At 50.3% G+C, this 20,419-nt stretch overlaps 8 protein-coding genes across 8 annotated transcripts; 3 read left to right on the top strand and 5 right to left on the bottom strand.

The window, feature by feature from the left end:
* Window positions 1–596: 596 nt before the first annotated feature.
* KY384_006790 (uncharacterized protein) lies at window positions 597–1,860 on the bottom strand (the record flags this gene model as incomplete). Its single annotated transcript, XM_044815283.1, has 3 exons — window positions 597–1,206; window positions 1,239–1,499; window positions 1,682–1,860. The coding sequence occupies 3 exons, from the start codon at window positions 1,858–1,860 to the stop codon at window positions 597–599; spliced, it is 1,050 nt and encodes a 349-aa protein (XP_044667157.1).
* A 479-nt stretch (window positions 1,861–2,339) lies between these two features.
* KY384_006789 (uncharacterized protein) lies at window positions 2,340–3,928 on the bottom strand (the record flags this gene model as incomplete). The annotated part of the gene is made up of 4 exons (XM_044815282.1): window positions 2,340–2,469; window positions 2,810–3,068; window positions 3,143–3,618; window positions 3,678–3,928. The coding sequence occupies 4 exons, from the start codon at window positions 3,926–3,928 to the stop codon at window positions 2,340–2,342; spliced, it is 1,116 nt and encodes a 371-aa protein (XP_044667156.1).
* A 1,580-nt stretch (window positions 3,929–5,508) lies between these two features.
* On the bottom strand, window positions 5,509–7,783 carry KY384_006788 (uncharacterized protein; the record flags this gene model as incomplete). Its single annotated transcript, XM_044815281.1, has 4 exons — window positions 5,509–5,546; window positions 5,638–6,891; window positions 6,939–7,198; window positions 7,266–7,783. 4 exons carry the CDS (start codon window positions 7,781–7,783, stop codon window positions 5,509–5,511), a joined length of 2,070 nt encoding a protein of 689 aa, XP_044667155.1.
* A 1,233-nt stretch (window positions 7,784–9,016) lies between these two features.
* On the top strand, window positions 9,017–9,367 carry KY384_006787 (uncharacterized protein; the record flags this gene model as incomplete). The annotated part of the gene is made up of 1 exon (XM_044815280.1): window positions 9,017–9,367. One exon carries the CDS (start codon window positions 9,017–9,019, stop codon window positions 9,365–9,367), a length of 351 nt encoding a protein of 116 aa, XP_044667154.1.
* A 1,188-nt stretch (window positions 9,368–10,555) lies between these two features.
* On the bottom strand, window positions 10,556–11,493 carry KY384_006786 (uncharacterized protein; the record flags this gene model as incomplete). The annotated part of the gene is made up of 2 exons (XM_044815279.1): window positions 10,556–11,082; window positions 11,220–11,493. The coding sequence occupies 2 exons, from the start codon at window positions 11,491–11,493 to the stop codon at window positions 10,556–10,558; spliced, it is 801 nt and encodes a 266-aa protein (XP_044667153.1).
* A 764-nt stretch (window positions 11,494–12,257) lies between these two features.
* On the bottom strand, window positions 12,258–13,154 carry KY384_006785 (uncharacterized protein; the record flags this gene model as incomplete). Its single annotated transcript, XM_044815278.1, has 2 exons — window positions 12,258–12,271; window positions 12,344–13,154. 2 exons carry the CDS (start codon window positions 13,152–13,154, stop codon window positions 12,258–12,260), a joined length of 825 nt encoding a protein of 274 aa, XP_044667152.1.
* Window positions 13,155–14,476: 1,322 nt separating this feature from the next.
* Window positions 14,477–16,319, top strand: KY384_006784 (uncharacterized protein; the record flags this gene model as incomplete). Its single annotated transcript, XM_044815277.1, has 3 exons — window positions 14,477–14,734; window positions 14,799–15,697; window positions 15,923–16,319. 3 exons carry the CDS (start codon window positions 14,477–14,479, stop codon window positions 16,317–16,319), a joined length of 1,554 nt encoding a protein of 517 aa, XP_044667151.1.
* An 89-nt stretch (window positions 16,320–16,408) lies between these two features.
* Window positions 16,409–19,005, top strand: KY384_006783 (uncharacterized protein; the record flags this gene model as incomplete). Its single annotated transcript, XM_044815276.1, has 6 exons — window positions 16,409–16,756; window positions 16,811–17,397; window positions 17,451–17,886; window positions 17,940–18,200; window positions 18,267–18,645; window positions 18,731–19,005. 6 exons carry the CDS (start codon window positions 16,409–16,411, stop codon window positions 19,003–19,005), a joined length of 2,286 nt encoding a protein of 761 aa, XP_044667150.1.
* Between the last annotated feature and the right edge of the window lie 1,414 nt (window positions 19,006–20,419).

Raw genomic sequence — 20,419 nt, 5'->3', positions numbered from 1 at the left:
TGTAATACCAGGACGAATTTGCAGACGATCAGACCATGCGGGTGTAGTTACCTCAAGAAAGCTGAGGTACCTACACAATAGCACGCCGACATGGAAAGGGCTTTTCATGTCCTTGTCGACACAAGGGTCAGCTCGACTTTGCTTGTCAGGATCACTGTTTAATGCGGGAACAGGAGGTAAAAGGGATTTTTGCGTATGATCGAGGGAGACTGCAAAGCCGGCTCTGGCATCTGGGTCTAGACCAGAAGAAGAATTCTCTCACTTTCCCGTGCAAACACATCTACAAACGTCCAACATCAGAACGATGGCAGTTTCAAAGCGACTTAGTGAATATGTCAACACGCTGCATCGTTACTATCTTATTCTAATACCAAGTACGAAGTATTGAGCCAAAATTGGAAACGAGCGCTGAGGAATTGAGCATACCTGGTTGATCAATAACTTGACTATGACAAGCACCGCTGCTACTGAAGTGGAACAGGAACTGTGGCATCAGCTCTTCCACACAGCTCAACCACATGGTCAAGTACAAGACTCAAGCAAGACGATGAATAGACGTTAGCAGCAACGACCACCTCCCTTCTTGCCTACGAACCTCATGCCTTCAACTCCGGCGTATCCGCATACAACGTCCCCATCATCCCCTCAGGATACCGAACCCCATGCACCTCCGCCCCTTCCACCGCCTTCCTGATCTCCCCTCCCTCCTCCTTGCTCAACACCACTTTGATCGCCCTCACATTCTCCTCCAAATACTTCAACTTCTTCGTCCCCGGAATCGGCACCACGTCCTTCCCCTGACTCATCAACCACGCCAGACTCAGCTGTCCGGGCGTAACACCCTTCTTAGTCGCCAACTCCGCAATCTTCCCCGCCAGCTCCAGATTCTTCGGGAAATTCTCCTTCGAGAAGCGCGGAGCGTGCTTGCGGAAATCGCCCTCTTCGAAGTCGTCAGGGGATTTGTAGGCACCTGTGAGCATGCCCCGGCCGAGGGGCGAATAGGCAATGACGCTGACGCCAAGTTCGCGGCAGGTGCGGAGTAGGTTTACTTCGTCAGATTCGATGGAAATTTCGAAGGGAGAGTACTCGGTTTGGATGGCTGTGATGGGGTGGACAGCGTGGGCCCGGCGGAGAGAGCGGGCGGAGCATTCGGAAAGGCCGAGGTATTTGATCTTGCCCTCGCTGATGGTAGGTTGTGTCAGTGTACTAGATGGTCAAGGACTAGGTACGTTGCTTACTTTTTCAGCTCTACCATCGCTTTGACGGTCTCTTCGACGGGTGTCTCCTGGTCGAGGCGGTGGCAGTAGTACAGGTCGATGCAGTCGATACCTAAGCGCTTGAGGCTCTTGTTGCATGCTTGCTTTACGTATTCGGGGTCACCGCGTGTGCCACGGCCTCCGTCGCTCATTACGATGCCGAATTTTGTCGCGATGAAGATCTCGTTTCTTTTGCCGGTACGTTTGAACCATTTCCCGACGAGGTCCTCGCTGTCAGCATATCTGTTGGCTTCGTTAGTCCTCATCTGCTCTCCAATCTACTTGTTGTTGACAGAAAGCTGTCGTCTTCCCTCCTGTGAAGTATGCAGTCACGGACGACAGATCCAAATGATATCCGTAAATGCGAATATACTACGCAACACACGAGGGCAGATGCCTTATTTCACGGAAAGGTTAGGACTTACATATCAGAAGAATCCCAATTATTCTCTCCCATCTCATATGCAGCATCTAGTAATTTGAAGCGCTCTTCATCACTACCAACAGCACCATAGAAAGCAGAGAGACCCATGAGCCCGAAACCAGGTGCTGTGACTTCAGGTCCATCCTTACCGAGTTGACGAGTCGGGAGTTTTGCTGTCATCGTGCCTGTATTTTCTTCTTCTACTTCAATATGGAAGTCTCCAAATGAATATTGCGAAAATGGAGGTATTTGTAAGAATATTTGCTCCTTCCCAAACTCCGTCTCCACGCCGACGTCATCATTTCACCGGCGGCTTCGGACTTAAGGGCGAGATGGAGGGGGCAAAGATCCATCGCTTCAAATTCTTTGCGTTGAAAATGGTCCCGAATAGGTCATTCAGGACTGCTAGATGTCACTTTGGATTAATAAAGGCATATTTTCACGGAAACTTGGTCCGCAAGCCCGTAAGCAGCTCATCTGCGTGTCAGCAAATCTCTTAGGCCGAAATTAAGGCCTCTCGCCTCTGAGTTAGCCCAAGCTTTCCATAAGACGCTGAAATGGCTGCCTCTTAAAGAAGATCATATTCCACCAATCTATCAGGTCGTAGAACTAGAAGATGATTCAATTAACGCTCACAGACGTATAAAACCATATCACATTCATGAACCACTCTTCCCGTTATCAGCACAAGAAAAACTGCCATTTGCACTCGTAGAGTCTTCGTGTATAGCTTTGCCGGACGCGTAGAGACCTAATCCGCACTGCAAGCGATGTTTATCAGCCTCGAGCCTCAATATTTCATGAAAGCATGGGGGAAAGAAGAGTTTAGCGTACAATAGCAGCCCCCATAAAGAAGATCAAAATATTCACCACCGTCAAGAAAATCTTCCTCGGCCCCTTGGTATACTTTCCCTTATTCATATACAGCCAGAACACCCCACTCAGTCCATACGTGAACCAACTCGCGAAAAGCGCGCTGATCCAACCAAGGAGATCATTGAATACGGGAATAGCCTCTGCGATGATCCATGCCAAGATCCACAGAATCAACACAATAAAAAACCAATATCCGTAGCTCGCCCAAGTTGTCTTGCTCATTTTGTCCGTCCCACGGAACAAACGGACGTACACGTATTTGGCGGCGACGTGGCCGTTGATCACGCCTGAAATAACGATCGTGGGGATGGCTATACCGTAGGCCACTTTCTGCAAAAGTGGTGTTGTGGAGCCAAGCGCGGGGCTTGTGACATTGGTGCCGGCATAGCGGTAGATCACCACAGCGACAGTGATGTACATGCTTGTGTCAATGCCTTGAAGCAGGAGAAGGGCTTTTGGGTAGGTACGCGGGTCCTTGAGTTCGGAGATGAAGGAGAAGAACGTGGCATGACCTGTGCAAAGCCTTAGCGATGGTTCGAGGAGGGGCGTCGCTGGGGGGGCAATGGAATAGAAGGGACTGGCTTACCAGCGTAGGCGAAGCTGATGTTCGTCACCGCCAGGAAAGCTTTCGGGAAGGTCTTATGTACTGTTGCCTGCACGTGAGCGTCAGGCTTCTCAATGCCGACACCGACTATGGCTATGATGACGGCAGCAAGAATCGAGATCCAGGATACGATAGACAAGTAGCTGACTTTCAGAAGAGTTCGAGGGAGACAGCAGATCAAAGATACGAGGAGACCAATGAACCCGAAGACGATGCTGCAAGTTCCATGGTTGGAAAGCACGTTCAACATGATGCTGAAGGTCAGGACGTGCGAGCCCATCACGAAGACGAGAAACAGCATCTGCGCTGCACCAAAGATCTCGCGGCCTACAGGACCAAGCAGGATCTCGCCTGCGTCTGCCATATTGTGAACATGCGGATAGGTAAGCTTGAATTGCCCGAGGACGTAGCCGGTGTATGTTGCGACGATACCGAGGCCAGCGATCAGAATCACTCCTCTGATGCGACCGTTAGCAATGAGTTTCGAAGAGTTTTGACTATACGAGGGGTACCGTACGGTACGATGCCCAACGCTGCCAATACGCTCGGTAGACTGAGTATCCCCAAGCTTATTGTTTCCGCGACCATAATCATACCCGCCTGCCACCATGCCATTGTTTTGTATTTGACTTCGGACTTAGACTCATCGCCAAATGGATCCTCCTTGCTCTTGTAGCCTTTGTTTTGACGTGACCCCTTCTCTGTGTCCTGCTCGACATCTTCTGGTAAACAAGTCTCCTCTTTTCTCACTCGGACATCGTCCGCCATGGGTGTCGAGCGTATAAGCCTGGTACGACGTATACCGAACGCGAAGAGTAGCTGGCAAGAAGGGGAAGGTATCGACGTAGGAAAGTTCTAGGACGGCGGCTTGGTCGTGTGAGTCACTAGTCTCATGGAACTCGAGGTGGACTTCAGCTGTCTTGTCGACTGGAGATGTGAGCGAGCATTTGGTGATTGAAAACAAAGGCGAAGTCGAAACGCAAGCCTGTAGCTGACCAGCTAAGAGTGAGATTGGTGCTGTCTGATTCATCGTTATTTGAAGGATCAAGCGGATTGAATTGGCTAGCACGGCATTGCTTGCGTGCTTCCATGGCTCGTTATGTGGGGCAAGCTTGACGCCTCTGCCTTATTGATGGAAAGTATCCATCGCTGCAATTCCGTCGTCCCACCTGCTAATGGGGACTGATAGCGGAGATAGAGCTGCAACCCTGTGGGTTCCAGCTCCTAAATGCCGACATCATCTGTCCTCTGCCCCCGAACGGGTCATTCGTGGTGAAGGTGGGCTTATCGTCAAGGGTAGAGAACGGTCACTACTGTTAGAAGCTCGTGATGTGGAGAGCTGACACCTAGGTGCATAGCAGATTTCACCGATTTGGAAGTGAATAACATGTAAGAAGATTACGACGTGACCCTACAAATTATGCCAAGGATCGTAGGGCTGAGCAATTGATGTCTTCTCTAACATACATTGTGATGTGGAAGCCTCTGTAGGATCATGATTGTCGGTCCTATCGTTACACATCTCCAATGACATATGAGTACATAGAAGCCCCATGGTATATGCTGATTCTCCCTCACGTTTCCTTCACGTATTCGAAAGGTATGCGACGCTATTATGTACCTCTTGAGATTGTTGCGAGTAGTAGAAAATTCTGGCTTTTGATGCCTGGAAATACATAGAATGTCTCAATACTTTCTGAAAATTACCATGTCATCAAATTGGAAGATATCGTTCCTTGCCTTTTGATCACGCAATGTGAGGCTTGCCGGTGGCTTTCTCGCTACCGACTTATAAGCATGATAACCTATCGAGGGAATCTTCGCGATAATGACTGGATCTGACAGATGATAAACAGATCTTATGTCGTACTTTCCTAATCCCAGATATGATAAGTGTCACATGTGGAATACACGGATGGTACGACCCCCAGGCGACGAGACAGGAACGTGCTAGAAATGTCCAGCCAACGAAGAATCCGCTCGAGAAGGGGAAAGCCAAAGCAGAGGTAAATCGGCGAGATGAGCGATCCGGTAGGCATATTTATTGTATAGTGGAATTGAAGGTCGGTAGATAGGTGAAGATACTTGCTGTGGCGAGTGCGGGCGGAAGTTTGTATCAATGACCGGAGAGTTGTTCAAAGAAACATGATGGGGTGGCGTGTGACCTAGATTGCTCTATCAAACGTCTATACGAAATTCCTTTTCTATCCCAATCAGTCACAAGATATAGCATATTCAAACACGCAACGGCTCTCGACATCCTCATGCGTTCAATCTCGAGTCCGTCTTCAAGACGGGCTTCTCTCCCTTCGGCTTCACATCAGAAGTGATAACGTCCGCTGGTCCATCTACACGTCAACGTCAGCTGCTTTTCCCATCAGTGTATCTGCTAAGGTATGCACGCAAACTCACCGCCGCTCTTCAGCTCCCCTTCCCTTTCCCCCTCGCCAAGGCCCCTCGCTCAACATCACTCCTACTCAGACCCACCTTACCCCTATCCAGCCCCATACTAACCAAAAACGCCACCGTATCCTTCCACTCCTTCTTCTTCCTCCCCGCATCCCACCCCAGCTCCTCACCCATAACATCCACCACAGTCGGCAAACTCTCCAACGCGGCCTCCGCGTTCAAAAACGCCAATCTCGTCCTCCGAGCTAGCACATCCGTGCACGTCTGCGCATACTCATGCCTGACCGCATAACGAATCTCACCATCCACGAATGGGTAGAGCGGGGCCAACTTCACGCCTCTCACAGGAAACCGCTGGGAAGCGGGCGTAGGCGAGCAAAGCGCGGCGACCGTCCAGGCTCTGTCGCCGTACGACTCAACGAGGTGTTTGGCGACGACGGTTTCGACGCCGAAATGTTGAATTAAACCGATGAAGAGGGTTTTGCTGTAGCCGTGGGCGCCAAGGAGGCGGACGGCGTGGGTCTGGCAGGTGCCGTCGAGGGGAGCGGCGTCGTCGATCATTTCGGTGCCTGAGATGGAAGGGGCGTTCGTGACGGGGTGGACGGTGAGACGGAATTGGGCGAGGGCTGCGTCAACGGCTTCTTCAGCCATTTGTCGGTAGGTTGTCCATTTGCCGCCTGCGACGGTGATTAGGCCAGAGGTGGAGGTCGTGATGAGATGGTTGCGTACGAGGGATTCGGTGTTTTTACTGTGTGGGTCTTTGACGAGAGGGCGGATGCCGGACCATGCTGCGAGAACGTCGCCTCGCCGGACGGTGATGGACGGTGAGAGGTAGCCGCGGATCTCGCTCAGAATCCAGTTGATCTCTTCCTCGCCGGCGACGGGGTTTGGGGTGATGTCTGTTGGGGCATCGGTTGTACCGGCTATCGTGTTTCCTTGCCAGGGTAGAAAGAAGATCACACGTCCGTCTGAGGTGGATGGGTCGATCAGACCCATCTTTGACGGTGAGTAGTAACCAGGTAGGATGACATGAACGCCGGAGCTGGGAGCTACGATTTCGTTGACACCTGCATCGTCTAATTTGCGAATCGAGTCTGTGAAAGGCCCTGTTGCATTGATGATGCCTTTGGCGCGGATTGAGAACGGCTTTGCTTTCTTGCCATTTCTTTCTTGGATCAGGTCCTTGACTTCTGCACCGATCAATTTACCATTTGAGTCTTTCTGCAATCCTGTGACTTCCATATGATTGACGACTGTCGCACCGTACAGAGCAGCGGTCATCGCGAGTGAAACATTCATTCGGGAGTCATTGTGTGCACCATCTACCCACAATCAGCTTACTGCGAGTATAAAACCTGTATAAACCGACCATAATAAACCATGGCACCCAACAGGTTGTCTCTCCTCAGCATGGGAAAGGCATCCATGGCACGAGACTTCGTTAGAAAATACGAACTCTCAATACCTTCGCTCCCGGCGAGGAAGTCGTAGAACTTCGTCCCTGCCCAAAAGTAGGGTGCTTGCCACCACTTCTGTATGGGTATCATGATTGGAAGCCATGTTGAAAGGTGGGGTGCCGTGTCCAGAAAGTACTTGCGCTCTCGCAGGGCTTCACGAACAAGCTTATATCTGCGAGTCTTGCTCAGCTATTTCATCCCTTCATGGCTTCGCGGCAATCAAGGTGTGTTCTCCGTACTGGTTATAGTCCAAATCAAACACAGCCTTCTCCAAATATCTGACTCCACCATGAACAAGTTTGGTGCTCTTGCTGCTAGTTCCACTGGCGAAGTCGTCTCTTTCCACAAGCGCCACCTTCAAGCCTCTCGTCGCGGCATCCAAGGCGATACCGGAGCCAGTAGCCCCTCCACCAATGATCAGCAGATCGTATGGCTCTGGCTCGCTCGACTCCCCCGTGGATGCTTCTTCATCACGACCAAGTAATGAGCCAAAAATTCCCCTGCTCTTCTCAGCTATTGCCCCTTGGATCCCGCCACTGCTTTGTAGATCTTCGATCTGGTCTTCCCGACTTTTGACGTGAGGAAATCGAGGTGGATCGATATGCCCGTCTTCGCCATACTTGGGAGGGGGGACAACAGCAGGATCTGAGCCTGGGATATTGCGAGGCCGGTAGGATATGTAGAGAACGGTACCGCCAGTGGCAGCGCCTAATGTTGTATAAAGAAGTGTTCGGAGGAAGCGCTTCCTTGACGCCATATTTACGGACAATGTCGTCAGAGAAGCGGAGTCCAATATGTCCCCGAAAGAAGGACAAAGGGGTATCTCAAACCATTGTTGTATTTTCGGCGCAACGGAGGCCTTCTTGAATCATGTTTCTGTCTCCAATATTCCGCTGGAATGGGTGCTTCATTATGTAGTTATCGTTAAGTTCAATTTCCACTATTGCGGCCCTGAATATGTACCGGTTTTCAAGATTTGAACGCCGGGCAGCAAGTGTGGCAAAAAGCCCAGCTGTGGCCATCGACGTGCCAACGAATGACCTCGTGGACGCTGATGTTGATGATATCGCACCCATAACTGTGCTGTGACTCGTAGGGATACTCATGACTTGCTGAGGACGTGGGCGAATCAAGAATGACCACCCTTTAATGCTTGCCGAGATCGACCACCTGACCAGAATAGGTATATTCCGAAGACACTCGAGAGCACACCAGCAAGCAAGGGAAACCCTGCACGGTAAATGTGCATATTCCATTTACCATACAGTTACACTTATTGGTCACCAAGTCTGTTATACTTCAGACCCGATCTATCAAAAGACACTTCTAACTAACGATAACGTACTCATCAAGCGATGTCGGTGCCATCAAGATGCACACCCACTTCAAACCCTCCTACTCCTTTTCCATCTCCGCCTTCACCTACTTCCCACCTTTCCCCTCCTCCGACTCCTTCTCCATTTTCAACAACTTCCACCATCCACTAATCTCCTCCCTAGTCTCCTGCTTCCACTCCTCCTCCTCCTTCTTCCTCTCCTCCTCCGACTCCCCCTCATGCGCTTTCTCAGCATTTCTATCATCAATCGTCGGCACCCCGCCCTCAACCCTACTGTTATACCCCTTCCCAGCCCCCTGAGATGGCCCATCATCCGACCCCTCAGGCGGCGCCGGTGCCCCGCCCTTCACGTTTTGCGTCGACGTCGCAGCCCTAATTCTCGAGAGTATGTCGTCAATCAGCGTAAATGGATCAGGTAAGCTTTTGATGGGGTCCACGCCACTGGGTTGGTTGGGGAGGGGCCATCCGGGGCCGGTGATGCAGATACCGAATTTGCTCGAGCCCCCCAGGGAGGGGTAGGAGAGGGGTTTGGGGAGCGCGCAGTAGCCGTTGTTGCAGCAGTGGTCGGTGGAGGCGCATTGTTCTGGTAGGGAAGTGGGTTAGTTGATTGAGGAGGGGAGGATGGGGGGAGGGGAGGGGGGGACGTACCGGCATATGGGATGCAGGGTGGGCTCGGATCAACTGGGTCGCTTGGAGGATATTCTGGGAGATCGGTTGGGGCATGCCGCGAGAGGGGTATTGTGGGTGAGGCGAGTAGAGGAGGTTGAGATGAGGATGAGGATGAGGATGAGGATGAGGATGAGGATGAGAGATGAGGATGAGGATGAGGATGAGGATGAGGATGAGGATGAGGATGAGGATGAGGATGAGGATGAGGATGAGGATGAGGATGAGGATGAGGATGAGGATGAGGATGAGGATGAGGATGAGGTCGGGTTGGAGTTACCGTGGGGAACGCTGAGGGCGGGTGGTGTGAGGAGGAGAAGAGGGAGGAGAATGGTTTGAAACATGTTGTGCATGTTCAAGTCTCAAGTGGTGATTCGAACTGCAGAGGTGAAGTGTGATCTCTGTTGGTGCGGGATTGAATCGCTGTGGAATGACGGAGGAAGCTGATTCTTCGGGCAGATTTGGATAGGCTTTGAGATGGTTGTAAATGAGAGAAGAACTGTTTTTGAAAGCGAATAGCAATTCATGAGAATCATTGTGCGGACGGTGACTCAGCGTAGAGGCAAAGAAAATTTGTCGACCGTTTGTGGCTGTTTCCAAAGCTTCTGAAAAATTGTGGTCGGAACGAGGAAATACCTAAAGTTATTGACGAGACGGGAACGTCAGTTCTTGCATGTTCCAAGCCATCTTCGAAGTGTGAGCTCCTCGTGATCAGCTCGTGATTTGAGATGAGAGTCAGAGTGCCTCTCTGGGTCTTGAATTAGACGCAGCATCAGCAATGCTGGGATGGCTGAAAGAGTCGTGAAAGAGCTCAGGCTGTGAATCAAGACTTTTGTTGTGATGAGAGCACGTCTGCATCGCCAATTTCGTGTGTAATAAATTTGAATGGTTTCCTCGTCGTGTGCTCTAGACATTTTCAACAGGGAAAAATCGCTGGTCACTTTGCTCAAAGTAATATAAGGCATGTGGTATTGTACAATTGACGATGATACAGGCCTTGAAGATATTGTTCACCACATTTCATTGCTGGGCGGATCTCTGCAAACCACGTCAGCGAATTGTGATTCCGAATTGAATATGCGACGTTGAAGGACTGAGAGGAACAAAAATTATGGAGACTTGAAACCCGGGCTTTATGTGGACAGCAAGCATACTTTATGGCTAGCAGTAAAGACCAAAGAACGGGTTTGTAAAACAAGATGATGTGTCAGAAGTAAAAATTCCATCGCCGAGCTAAAGTGTGCATGTGCTCTCAAAGCGATGAAGGTGGTTATGTACGGAAGTCAATTCTGCTTCCGACTGTGGTCGTACTCCGTGGTAACGTTCACAAGGGAGAGCGTTTGTACACCAAACCAAGAGCAGCGAAAAGGTATATTTCTGCTAATAGAATGGAAAGTCCGTTGTACAAAATCAAGATATCGCAAGCATTAGCCAACCAGCCCCTTCATCTCACATCTCACATCCTTCTTCGTGCAAAATCACACGCAAAGTAATGATAATGACTGGCTGTCTGATCCTGTGTAGCAATCACTCTTTCTCCTCCGCATTAGATTTACCCTCTGTCCCCACACCCTTCTTAGCCTCCTTGCTACTCCTCTCGTCATCCTTCTCCGCCTTAACTTTCCTCCCGTCCCTCACCACAACGAAACTCCTTAACCACTCATTCTCCCTCTCAAGCTGCTCCACTTTCGAAGTCAACTCCTGATTCTTCTTTTTCAAATCCGTTGCTTCTTTCTCGACTGCTTTCTCCCTTTCCTTCTTCTTCACGCGAAAGCGCGCGGAGGCAGCGGTATTGCGACGACGTTTGTCTTCCTCGGCTACCGCGCGGGCGACCGGATTGTCTTCTTGAACGGCGCCCGTAGCGAGGGTGTCGGCCGTTGGGAAGGGGGACTGCTGGGGACTGACTGGGCTACTAGCGTTATCAGGAGGGAAGTTGACGGCCTGATAGGCTGTGCCTAAGTTGTTCAGACCAGCTGAAGTTGGTATGAAGGTTTGAGGTGGGACATCAGCTGGTGCCGCATTGACATCGAAAGGATTTTCTGGGAATGGGAATCCTTCTGGTGATTGTCAGCGAAAGGACCAACGATTTCGCACGTCAATCATGTTTCTCTGAATTCGCGTGCAATTATGTCCTCCATATTGCAATGTGCTACAATGATTGTGTGAATGTTGCGGACGGACGCAGCCCTACCGTTGCCAAAGTCGAGTCCTTTGTTCTTCCTAGCACCATCCACCTTCTGACGCTTCGAGGGTTCTCCCTGCCCTCTTCCATATCCAGGCTGATCCTCGTTCGCGATCCATGCAGTGGGATCAAATTCGGTGAACTGAGCGTTTGTGAATTGCTCTAGCGATGCGGCAAAGTCAAATTCTGGCTGAGAAGCGGCATCGGAGGGAGAGGCGATGGCATTGCCGTTGGCGAGGAAGTGAGAGAGCTCGTCGCCCCTTGGACCATTGAAGCCGGTCATGGCTGGAGGGAATGATTGATGTAGGTCAGACGAATGTCGTGCTGTGATGGCGTGATAATGGGTGGATGGATGAAGGAAGAGGAGCGCTTGGGACTTCCTCAAGATCAGAGGGCGAAAACGTGGGGGGAACCAAGTGGGGTTCCTTAAGCCCAAAAGACGGGGATGACCAATGCACAAAGGGAGACTAGGCCAATTCCTACCCTAGCGCTACCCCCGACGCGCAAGTTCTTCAGTTTCGTCATGCGGCCATGTGCCGCCCCCTCCGGAGCTCACGTTGTTGCCCACTTGTTTACTGATCCTTCCGGTGGTATCTGTGTATCAATCATCAGGCATGGTATGCTGGACGAGCAATACCGAGCGGCAGCAATGGCAGACTCCGAGTGATCCTCCTTGATTGCAGAGCCACAGATGACAAATGTCCCTCGAGTCCAAGTGTTGAGCGTGAGGAAGCCAATGCAAGCTTGATGAAGCTACGAAACCCGCTGCTTGACAAAACAATTGGCGCTGCCGAGGAGGTTTCGCTACACCAATACATACGTTAGCGGATGAAATTCAAGAGCACGGATACAAGAGGGAGTCCTCCTTTCCCGAAAGATCATCGGACTTGAGGTGGAACATGACAATAGAGTGCCAAAGAATCGTCCAAGGATTAAGAATCACCATGCAAGAGCATCGGGAGATGAACACATGGAACCATGGAACAAGGGACGAAGGTCCAGTCATCCAGTCAATTTCCATCAGACTGTACATATTTTCAACATGAGCTAGAAATGCCCAACTGTATAGAGGCAGCAAGTTAGCCCTCCGCTACGCCAATCATACCCAAGCATTCATCATCATATCCTTATACCGATAATCTTCTTCACCTTCGCAGCCAAAGGGATCAGATCGAAGAAGCCAACACTCCACCACCTCTTCGTCCACCCTTCCTCCCGTGGCAATCGCTCCTCCTCGAAGAAGGCCTTCATGTAGTCACACGGTACTTTCTTTCCGTCACCAAAGACCTTCAGAATGAGCGCAATCTCTCCACACGCTAGTTGATGTTGGCTTGCTCCGTATGTCAGACTCGGATTCGCTTTCTTCTGCTCCTCAATCCTCCTCCGCCGCAACCCTGCAAAATCCTCGGCTGTGATGGTCTTGCCGTCCGAAGAGGCCGCGATAATCTGTTGTACAAGATCTGCTTGCTTGGACAGGTTGTCCCCTTGGCCAATATCTCGCCTGGAAAACGATACATCATGCTCCACCACCCCATGCGCCGCCAATTGGTCCAGGTTCAAACATGGCTTGCCGGTCGAGTCGAATTGGCCAGGCTTGCGCATACCAAAGGCCTTGGCCAGCGCAGCACGGGGATTCCGGAGGAAGGTCCAGAGATGTGCTAGGAAGGAGCCTTTCTTGCCATTCGCGTCTTCTTTGGCAATGCTTGCACGCTCAACGTACTCGAGGAAGATAGGCCGAGATAGGGCGGCGCCCAAGGCCTTGCTGATGCCCACCTCGTTTACGGCACCGCTCAACTCGGCGGCCAGAACGTTGCGCCCATCACGCGGTATGTAGCCATGATTCGCGAGGCTATTGACCAGCGGACATGGGCTGCGAAGGTCGCTGGACTTAGAGGGCGAGTAGTCGCCTCGCTTTAATGGACCCGGCTGCGATGATGAGGCCATTATGAGGATGTCAAGTCGATTAAAAAGCTTGGATACATTAATGACACTTGTGGATGCACGCAAGCTTAAGTAGCCGACATCACGGCAAAGTGAGGAGTAGGATCATGATGATGGCTTGCATTAAGGCATTCGAAGCTGAAGAGCTGAGTCTAGACCCAGCATGCGGGTTCCTTCAGGCAATCACATGTACGTTGATGGTTGGTACAGAATACGTGACACGTCAGATTTGAAGTATAGCACACCCCGAGATTGACTTTTCCATCCCCCCTACATCTACCCAAACAGGTGCATGAATATCCATGTTCGACCAATCTGGACAGCCTAGATTGTTTAATTTCCCGGTTTCTACGACCTGCCGACCAATGAAGGAGGCGATTTAATCATCAAACCCGTTCGAGTGAATTGGACCAGTCTCTTCTAGTCTAGCAGTACAACCCTCCCGCTTCCTCCTTTATCGCTCGCACGTTTTGTGCGTAGCTGAAGCTGCTTGAGGTGCTCGAGCACAAGACGCAGGCCCCTTTTCAGCCACCAAGAGTCTGGCCCAACTAGCGCCATTTCCCCCCAAACACGTACTCTCACGCTCAAGCTCACGCTCGCACTCTGATCCATATCTGACAGAAGTTGACAGATCAAACAGTGGCTCTGCCGTCATCGACTGGCCCAGCTGATGTACCGCGCCTTGCAATACACACCTTCTCTCCTTGATGTCAAGGATCAGTATACGGATGTCTATCCCAGATTGCTGGGTTCAAGTCGAGCCGGACAGCGTATGCATGGCGGAAAACTAACGGAACAGCTTTCCCTGTTCGAGCAAAATCGCTTCTTAGTATACCTAAAAGAGTTGAGGCTTGCATAAATCCGTTGCCATTCAGCTGAACGCTGAAACGCCTTCTGGAGGGCCGTTTTATGGCTTCGAAATTGTTGATCTGTCGAATCATATGTGAGCTGTGAGCAGGCTGCGAACGGCCGGTTGGTCATGCGACATGCCGATTATGGCTCTGGTCGTTCATCCAGACCTTGTCGACCTATCCTCTATTCCAGCAGAAGAGAGGTGGCTTGTTTGATTACATCTGATCCACAGCGGCCTTTCTTCAGCCTGATCCACACTGCAGAATATATGTGTAGCACCTCCCTGCGTTAAGCGACTTTTTTATCATTCAAGTCACAAAAGCTGATAGGAGCTAAACCCTACTGTACGCTGGAATTGCCTGGAAGCTGCGTTCCATACAATTGTTTTGCATACACGTCCTGGCTCATGCTGTTCTCGATTTTCGTAAACATTGCTTAATCTCGACTATCCTCAACATTTTGCTTAGCTCAACATGCCATCTAATAGCCAGACCGGCATGAATGGCGGACCTATCAAGTCTAAAGCAGACAAGCTGAACGAGGAATTGCAGAAGAAAAAGTACATAGCCTTATTTCACGGAGACAACCTTTTAGGCGACCCTGTTGTACCGAAAGGATTTCTGGCAAGATTTCGCAATGCCTTCCAGGATGTCCGACACATCTTCCAACCCAACAACACGAAGGCAATGGGTAGGGTTGTAGACAAGCTATTGAAAGGCCAAGGTTTGGACGTGAGCTTACGACTCTGCCCCTCACGCAAGATTTGTAGGAAATGCTGATACGCTATGAATATAGAAAATAGGAGGTGCACAGCTCATCGGCTCGATGCCAAATGACAGCAACGCTCGAGCCGCGCTTACCGCTAAAGAAGTCAAGGAGAAGTACGAGAAGATGCTTCATCCACCCTTGACATACCTAGGCGACGCCTTTCAGTATCGTACTGCCGATGGCAAATTCAATAGCGCTCTGCACCCTCACCTGGGTCAAGCTGGCGCCCCTTACGCCAAGACTGTGCCCTCAAAGACTCATCCTTTAGGAGCTCTGCCAGATCCAGAAGACATTTTTGATCGATTGATGGCACGCGAAAAGTATCGACCAAGCCAATCAGGACTCTCAAGTATGCTTGTCTACCATGCGACAATTATCATTCACGACATTTTCCGAACCAACGATAATGACAAAAACATATCCGACAGCTCTTCTTACCTGGACCTATCGCCTCTGTATGGGTACACCGACAAGATGCAGCGCCGAGTTAGAGATGACAAGTACAAGCTTGGTCTACTAAAGCCCGATACATTTGCTGAGGACAGGCTGCTTCGACAGCCTCCAGGCGTGTGTATTATGCTCGTGATGTACAACCGCTACCATAACTATGCCGCAACTCAGCTCTATCGCATCAACGAAAACGGCAGATTCTCCGTGCCTGCTAAATTCTCTGGTCCTAAACTTATAGCTGCAGCAGAAGCTCTTGGTAGCAAGAATGCCAAATTCGAGAAGACTTTGACTGCTTACCGTGACAGCTTGAAACTGTACGACGAGAATGGGCAAAAGCCGACGAAGACAAACGACTACGAGGGTGCAGCCAAAGCTCTTGAAGATTTGATTGATGCCGATGAATTGAGAAAGTTCAACAAAGCCTACGATGCAGCATGGGATAAGCTCGACAACGATCTTTTCAATACTGCCCGACTGTAAGTGTCTTGGCCGGGGCTTTTCTCCACTCTCGATATGGTTACTAATGTGGATGTAAAGGATCACATGTGGCATGTATGTGAACATCTCTATTCATGACTATTTACGTGCGCTCATGGGCTTTCATCAATACAATTGTGAGTGCTCACTACAGTCTACCCTCCTGTGGTAGGCAAGCTGCTCATTCCTACAGCGAACTTCACTTTGGACCCGCGTGTTCATAGTACAGATCAGAAGAATGTCACTCGTGGGCTTGGAAATCAAGTCACAGTCGAGTTCAATCTGCTCTATCGGTTCCACTGCGCCATATCTGAGGCCGACGAATTATATACCGAGGACTTCATGAAAGCTAAATTTGGCAAGCCGGATTGGGACCCAAAGACGATGACGCTAGAACAATATGTCCAATTCATGTCGTATGCTGCTAAAGAAAAGGCGAAACAGGCGGAAAATGGGGACGAATCAGCAACGGACCCATCGAAGCAAGTGTTCGGCCTTCCAGAGCAAGCTAATAAGCCTGATCTGTGTTTCACGCGAAATAAAATCACCGGGCTTTTCGACGATCAAAAGATGATCAACCAATTGCAGAAATCAATGCAAGAACCGATCTGCGAGTCATGATCTCGAACTGCTTTTATACAATGCTAACATTTTGAATAGCAAATTTTGGTCCACGAAACGTACCAAAGGTCATGAAAAACATCGAAATCATGGGAATCATTCAGGCGCGTAAATGGTGGGTCCAGTCTGTTGAAATGTCAAACGTATCGCGCTCATCTTTGCTCAGGGAAATTGGAACGCTCAATGACTTCCGCGATTTCTTCGGTATGAGTCGTCACGAAACGTTCGAAAATATCTCGAAAAATGTCGAGATCCAGGACGCACTACGCGATCTGTATGAGCATCCTGACAAAGTTGAGCTCTATCCTGGCGTTTTCTGCGAGAGTAGCGTGGAGGAAGATCTGGATCCAGGCCCAAGTGATGTAGACTCTGCCCTTTGGGTCGCCATCTTTTCTGACGCCATCACCCTCGTGCGATCAGACCGCTTTTACACTGTCGTGAGTTCCAACAATGTTCTGAAAAGAAGAGTAGTCCAAATCTGACCCCTACAGGACTGGAATACTAATTCGCTTACTTCTTGGGGCATGAAAGAGGTTTCCCCTGATAACGACACATTGAAGAGCTCCGTATTCCACCGATTGATGCAACGCGCATTTCCCGAATGGTTTCCATATGACTCGATCCGCTTCTTCCACCCTTTCTACACCGCTAAGAAAAATGCAGAATACGCCCAGCAGCAAGGTTACGCTCCTGAATTCAAGATGGAGGCCAATGTCATTCAGCGAGATTCTTTCAGCCGTCCTACGAAATTTGAATATATCACTGCCGCCTCGGAACCTAGAAAGCCACTCAAGCCGCTGTATCTGGATGACTATGAGAAGATTGACGCGCTGTTGTCCGATCAGTCAGATAAGATCGTCCATCCTGCACGTCTGGAACTATCGTCTCTGCCAACAGAAGTAGCCGCAGTCTTAAAACCAGAGCAAAAGAAAGCCGGACCAGGTGCTGTAAAGGATATTAAAGTAAACTCAAGTAAAATAATGGCCTACTTCGAAAGCATCATGATCGACATGATCAAACGCGAATTCATTACTGTGAACAAGGCGAAGCCCACATATCAGCTCGATGTCACAAGAGAGTAAGCCCTCGAAAGGATGTCATGGTAGCGAACCTAGGCTAATCGCTGTGAAGCTTCGCAATCCCCGTGACAACTAGATATGTAGCCGAATTCCTAGGCTTCAGCCATCTGATCAGGAGCGAATCTAACCTCAAGGCCCCTTACTCCGAGAACGAGATCTATCGTCACATTACCAATTGCCAAATCTTCCTATCCTATAATGCTGACGAGACAAAGTTGTTGAAGAGGCGTAAGGCCTTCAAGACCTCTATCAAATTTCTGTACGAGCTAAGCAAAGGCGGGACGATTCACGAGGCACGTAGGTGGAGCTATACGCGTGGCACATTACATGCGATCAGACGATTCTTCGGATATGGTAAGGCTGATACGATGGAAAGTCTTGGTCTCCAGGTGGCAATACAAATTCTGGGGCAGGAAAAAGATTTTGGCAAAGCTGCTGCTATCCTGCTGTTGACAGCGCTTGATGGTGCCTACAATTCTGTGCTTGCTGTAAGGCGACCCGGTAGAAATCATTCGTCTACACTGCTGACACGATAATCTAGTTTACATCTGTACTCGATCTGTTTCTTGGAGAGCTGTATAAGGTCGAAGGCACCACAAACAAATGCAGATGGCAGAAAATCCAAAAGCTCGCGTTCCAGGATGACGAAAAAAGCCAAGAAATCACTGAATACGTGCTCGAGGCTCAGAAGGAGAGCGTCAAACTCCCCATCATCCGAAAAGCGGTCGAAGATTGCAAGATCAAGAAGGGCACAACAACGCTGATCAGCGTAAAGAAAGGGCAAACAATCATCTGCAACATCGTGAGTTCCCCCAATGCCCTCCCCATCGTCCCCCAATTGAGAAATCTAATTAATCTCGCAACCTAGCACAAAGCAATGGCGCCCCACAACCCCTCAACGGCAAGCCAAACCCTCAACTACTCCGCCTCCAACTTCGGCGCCAACCTCCCAAGCGGGTACAACCCCAAAGACATCGCCGTCCTTTCTCTCACAGCAATGATCAAGACGCTCGCGCAACTCAAGGATCTCCGCCGTGGCCACGACGCTCAGGGCCAGCTCAAGAAAATTACCATCGATGGCTCGAACGAGGGCTACGCGAATTTCATGGCGCCCGGGCGGCTGCAGCAGATCAGACATGATGCTAAGGAGAAGCAAGATAGTAGAGTATTTAATGAGGGCGTTCTGAAACCGAGTACGGAAAGTTACTTGAGCCCGGAGTGGGATGAGATGGTGCCTTTCCCAACAAGTAAGCCCCTCCCCGTTTTCGTCGTTTCGTTTTTCTCATTTCCCCACCGTCCACCCTCTGTGGGATCTGTCTGACTCTCCTCTAGCCTGGAAAGTCCGCTTCTCCGGCTTCGGCCCCTCCGACTACGGCGGGCCCAAATTGCCGTTGCTGAAAAAGGCACCCCTTCCGGATGATTACCCGCCTTTCTATCAGCCGCAAGGTGCCAGTCATACTGGTGGCTCGTTTGCGGATACGGTTTGTGTTTGTAATGTGCCGGGACGGATGTGTGGGTGTAAGGATGGAGAGGGGAATGGGGAGGTGGTGAAGACTGAGGCGGATAAGCTGGGGAAGGGAGCGAGTGGGTGTGGTGCTCTGGGATAGTTGGAGGCGGGAAGTAGGTCAAGTGAGAATGTATGTCTGTTGAATGCTAAATATAATTTAGAGAATGGCATTGGATACGGACATCGCTATGCAGCGTTTGGATTGACCAGAAATCCTATCAAATTTACCAACCCAGATTGAAACTACGATTTTTTTCGTAACTCCATTCCTTAGGTTACACAACATAAGCATGGTCTTTGTCTATACATGCACCTGTTGCATCAATTCTGCATTGCTAACGGAGATACAAGAAGTTGCGAATTTAGTGATCATTTCGGTTTCAAACAGGAAGATGCATGAAGGTTCGATACGTTACAACGAGTTTCCAGTGAAAAGTCTCAAACTAGGGTCCAAAACGCAGTATTTCCATACGACTGCCTGAAGAAACGAAGGACACTCAAGAGCAGAGAGTTGCGCGCATTCGACAGGCCTGCATGGAAATCGAGGCACTCTATCTTCACGAAACTCTGCTGTGTCAAAACCCTCTGTAAAGAACTCGATCCCAGCCCCTCATCACTCAGCTCCTTCTCAGACCTTCTCCTATCGCAGACGATACAAGGAGTAAGTGGATATCTCTCACGACAGAGAACGACCAGGTCGACCAATTCTCTGACAGTCAAAAAACCGTTATCTAGTCCACTCATAATATAAAGCAGCTTCTTCTCCCCAAACTTCTCTCTCTCATCTACACCCCACCTGCCCACACAGTTTCTAGCTCATTATCACACCTCGTACCTATCTGCCAAACCACCAACCACAACCATGCAAACCAAGTCCTTCACCATCCTCGTCCCCCTCCTCACAGCCTGGACAACCATCGCCAACCCCGTTCCCGACGACCCCGCCCCAACCACGGCGCCAACTTCAACCCCATCTCCCCATCACTACAAACGCCACAAGCCCCACCATTCTCATTCCTCCACCATCCCCCCACCCCCACCTCCAGCCCCAACGCCAACCCCCTCCCTCTCCTCCAACCAAAAGATCGCCACCGCCACGATCCTCAAGACACACGCCCAATGGGAAGAGACGAAGCAACCAGCCAGTGGTGCGCGAGGAGGAGATGATATCTACACTTTCCAGACTAGCATGTGGATTACGTTTCCGCATACGACGAGTTTGATCCTCAAGGGGGATCCACCTTTTGTGACGACGTATCCGAGCGGGAGCTGGACTAGGCCGCTGAGGACGAGGACGTATCCGGCGTATGTGGAGACGGTGCTGCCGGGGGAGGTTTATGTGGATGAATAGGGGTGGGAAGGATGGAAAAGGGAGAGAATGGAAGGATGCGTCAGGAGGGAGCGGAAGGGGATGGGTGAAGAGGTGGGGGAAAGGGGAGGATGAAAAAAGGGCAATGGAAGAGAGGGTAGAAGCGATGAGGTAGTTGAATGCGTGCATGCTAAGGAGATAGATC

This window comes from Bacidia gigantensis, assembly GCF_019456465.1.
Source record: "Bacidia gigantensis strain McMullin 20006 chromosome Unknown contig_255, whole genome shotgun sequence".
NCBI lineage: Eukaryota > Fungi > Ascomycota > Lecanoromycetes > Lecanorales > Ramalinaceae > Bacidia > Bacidia gigantensis.
The sequence above is the reverse complement of the archived record's forward strand: the minus strand, read 5'-3'. Positions and strand labels throughout refer to the sequence as shown.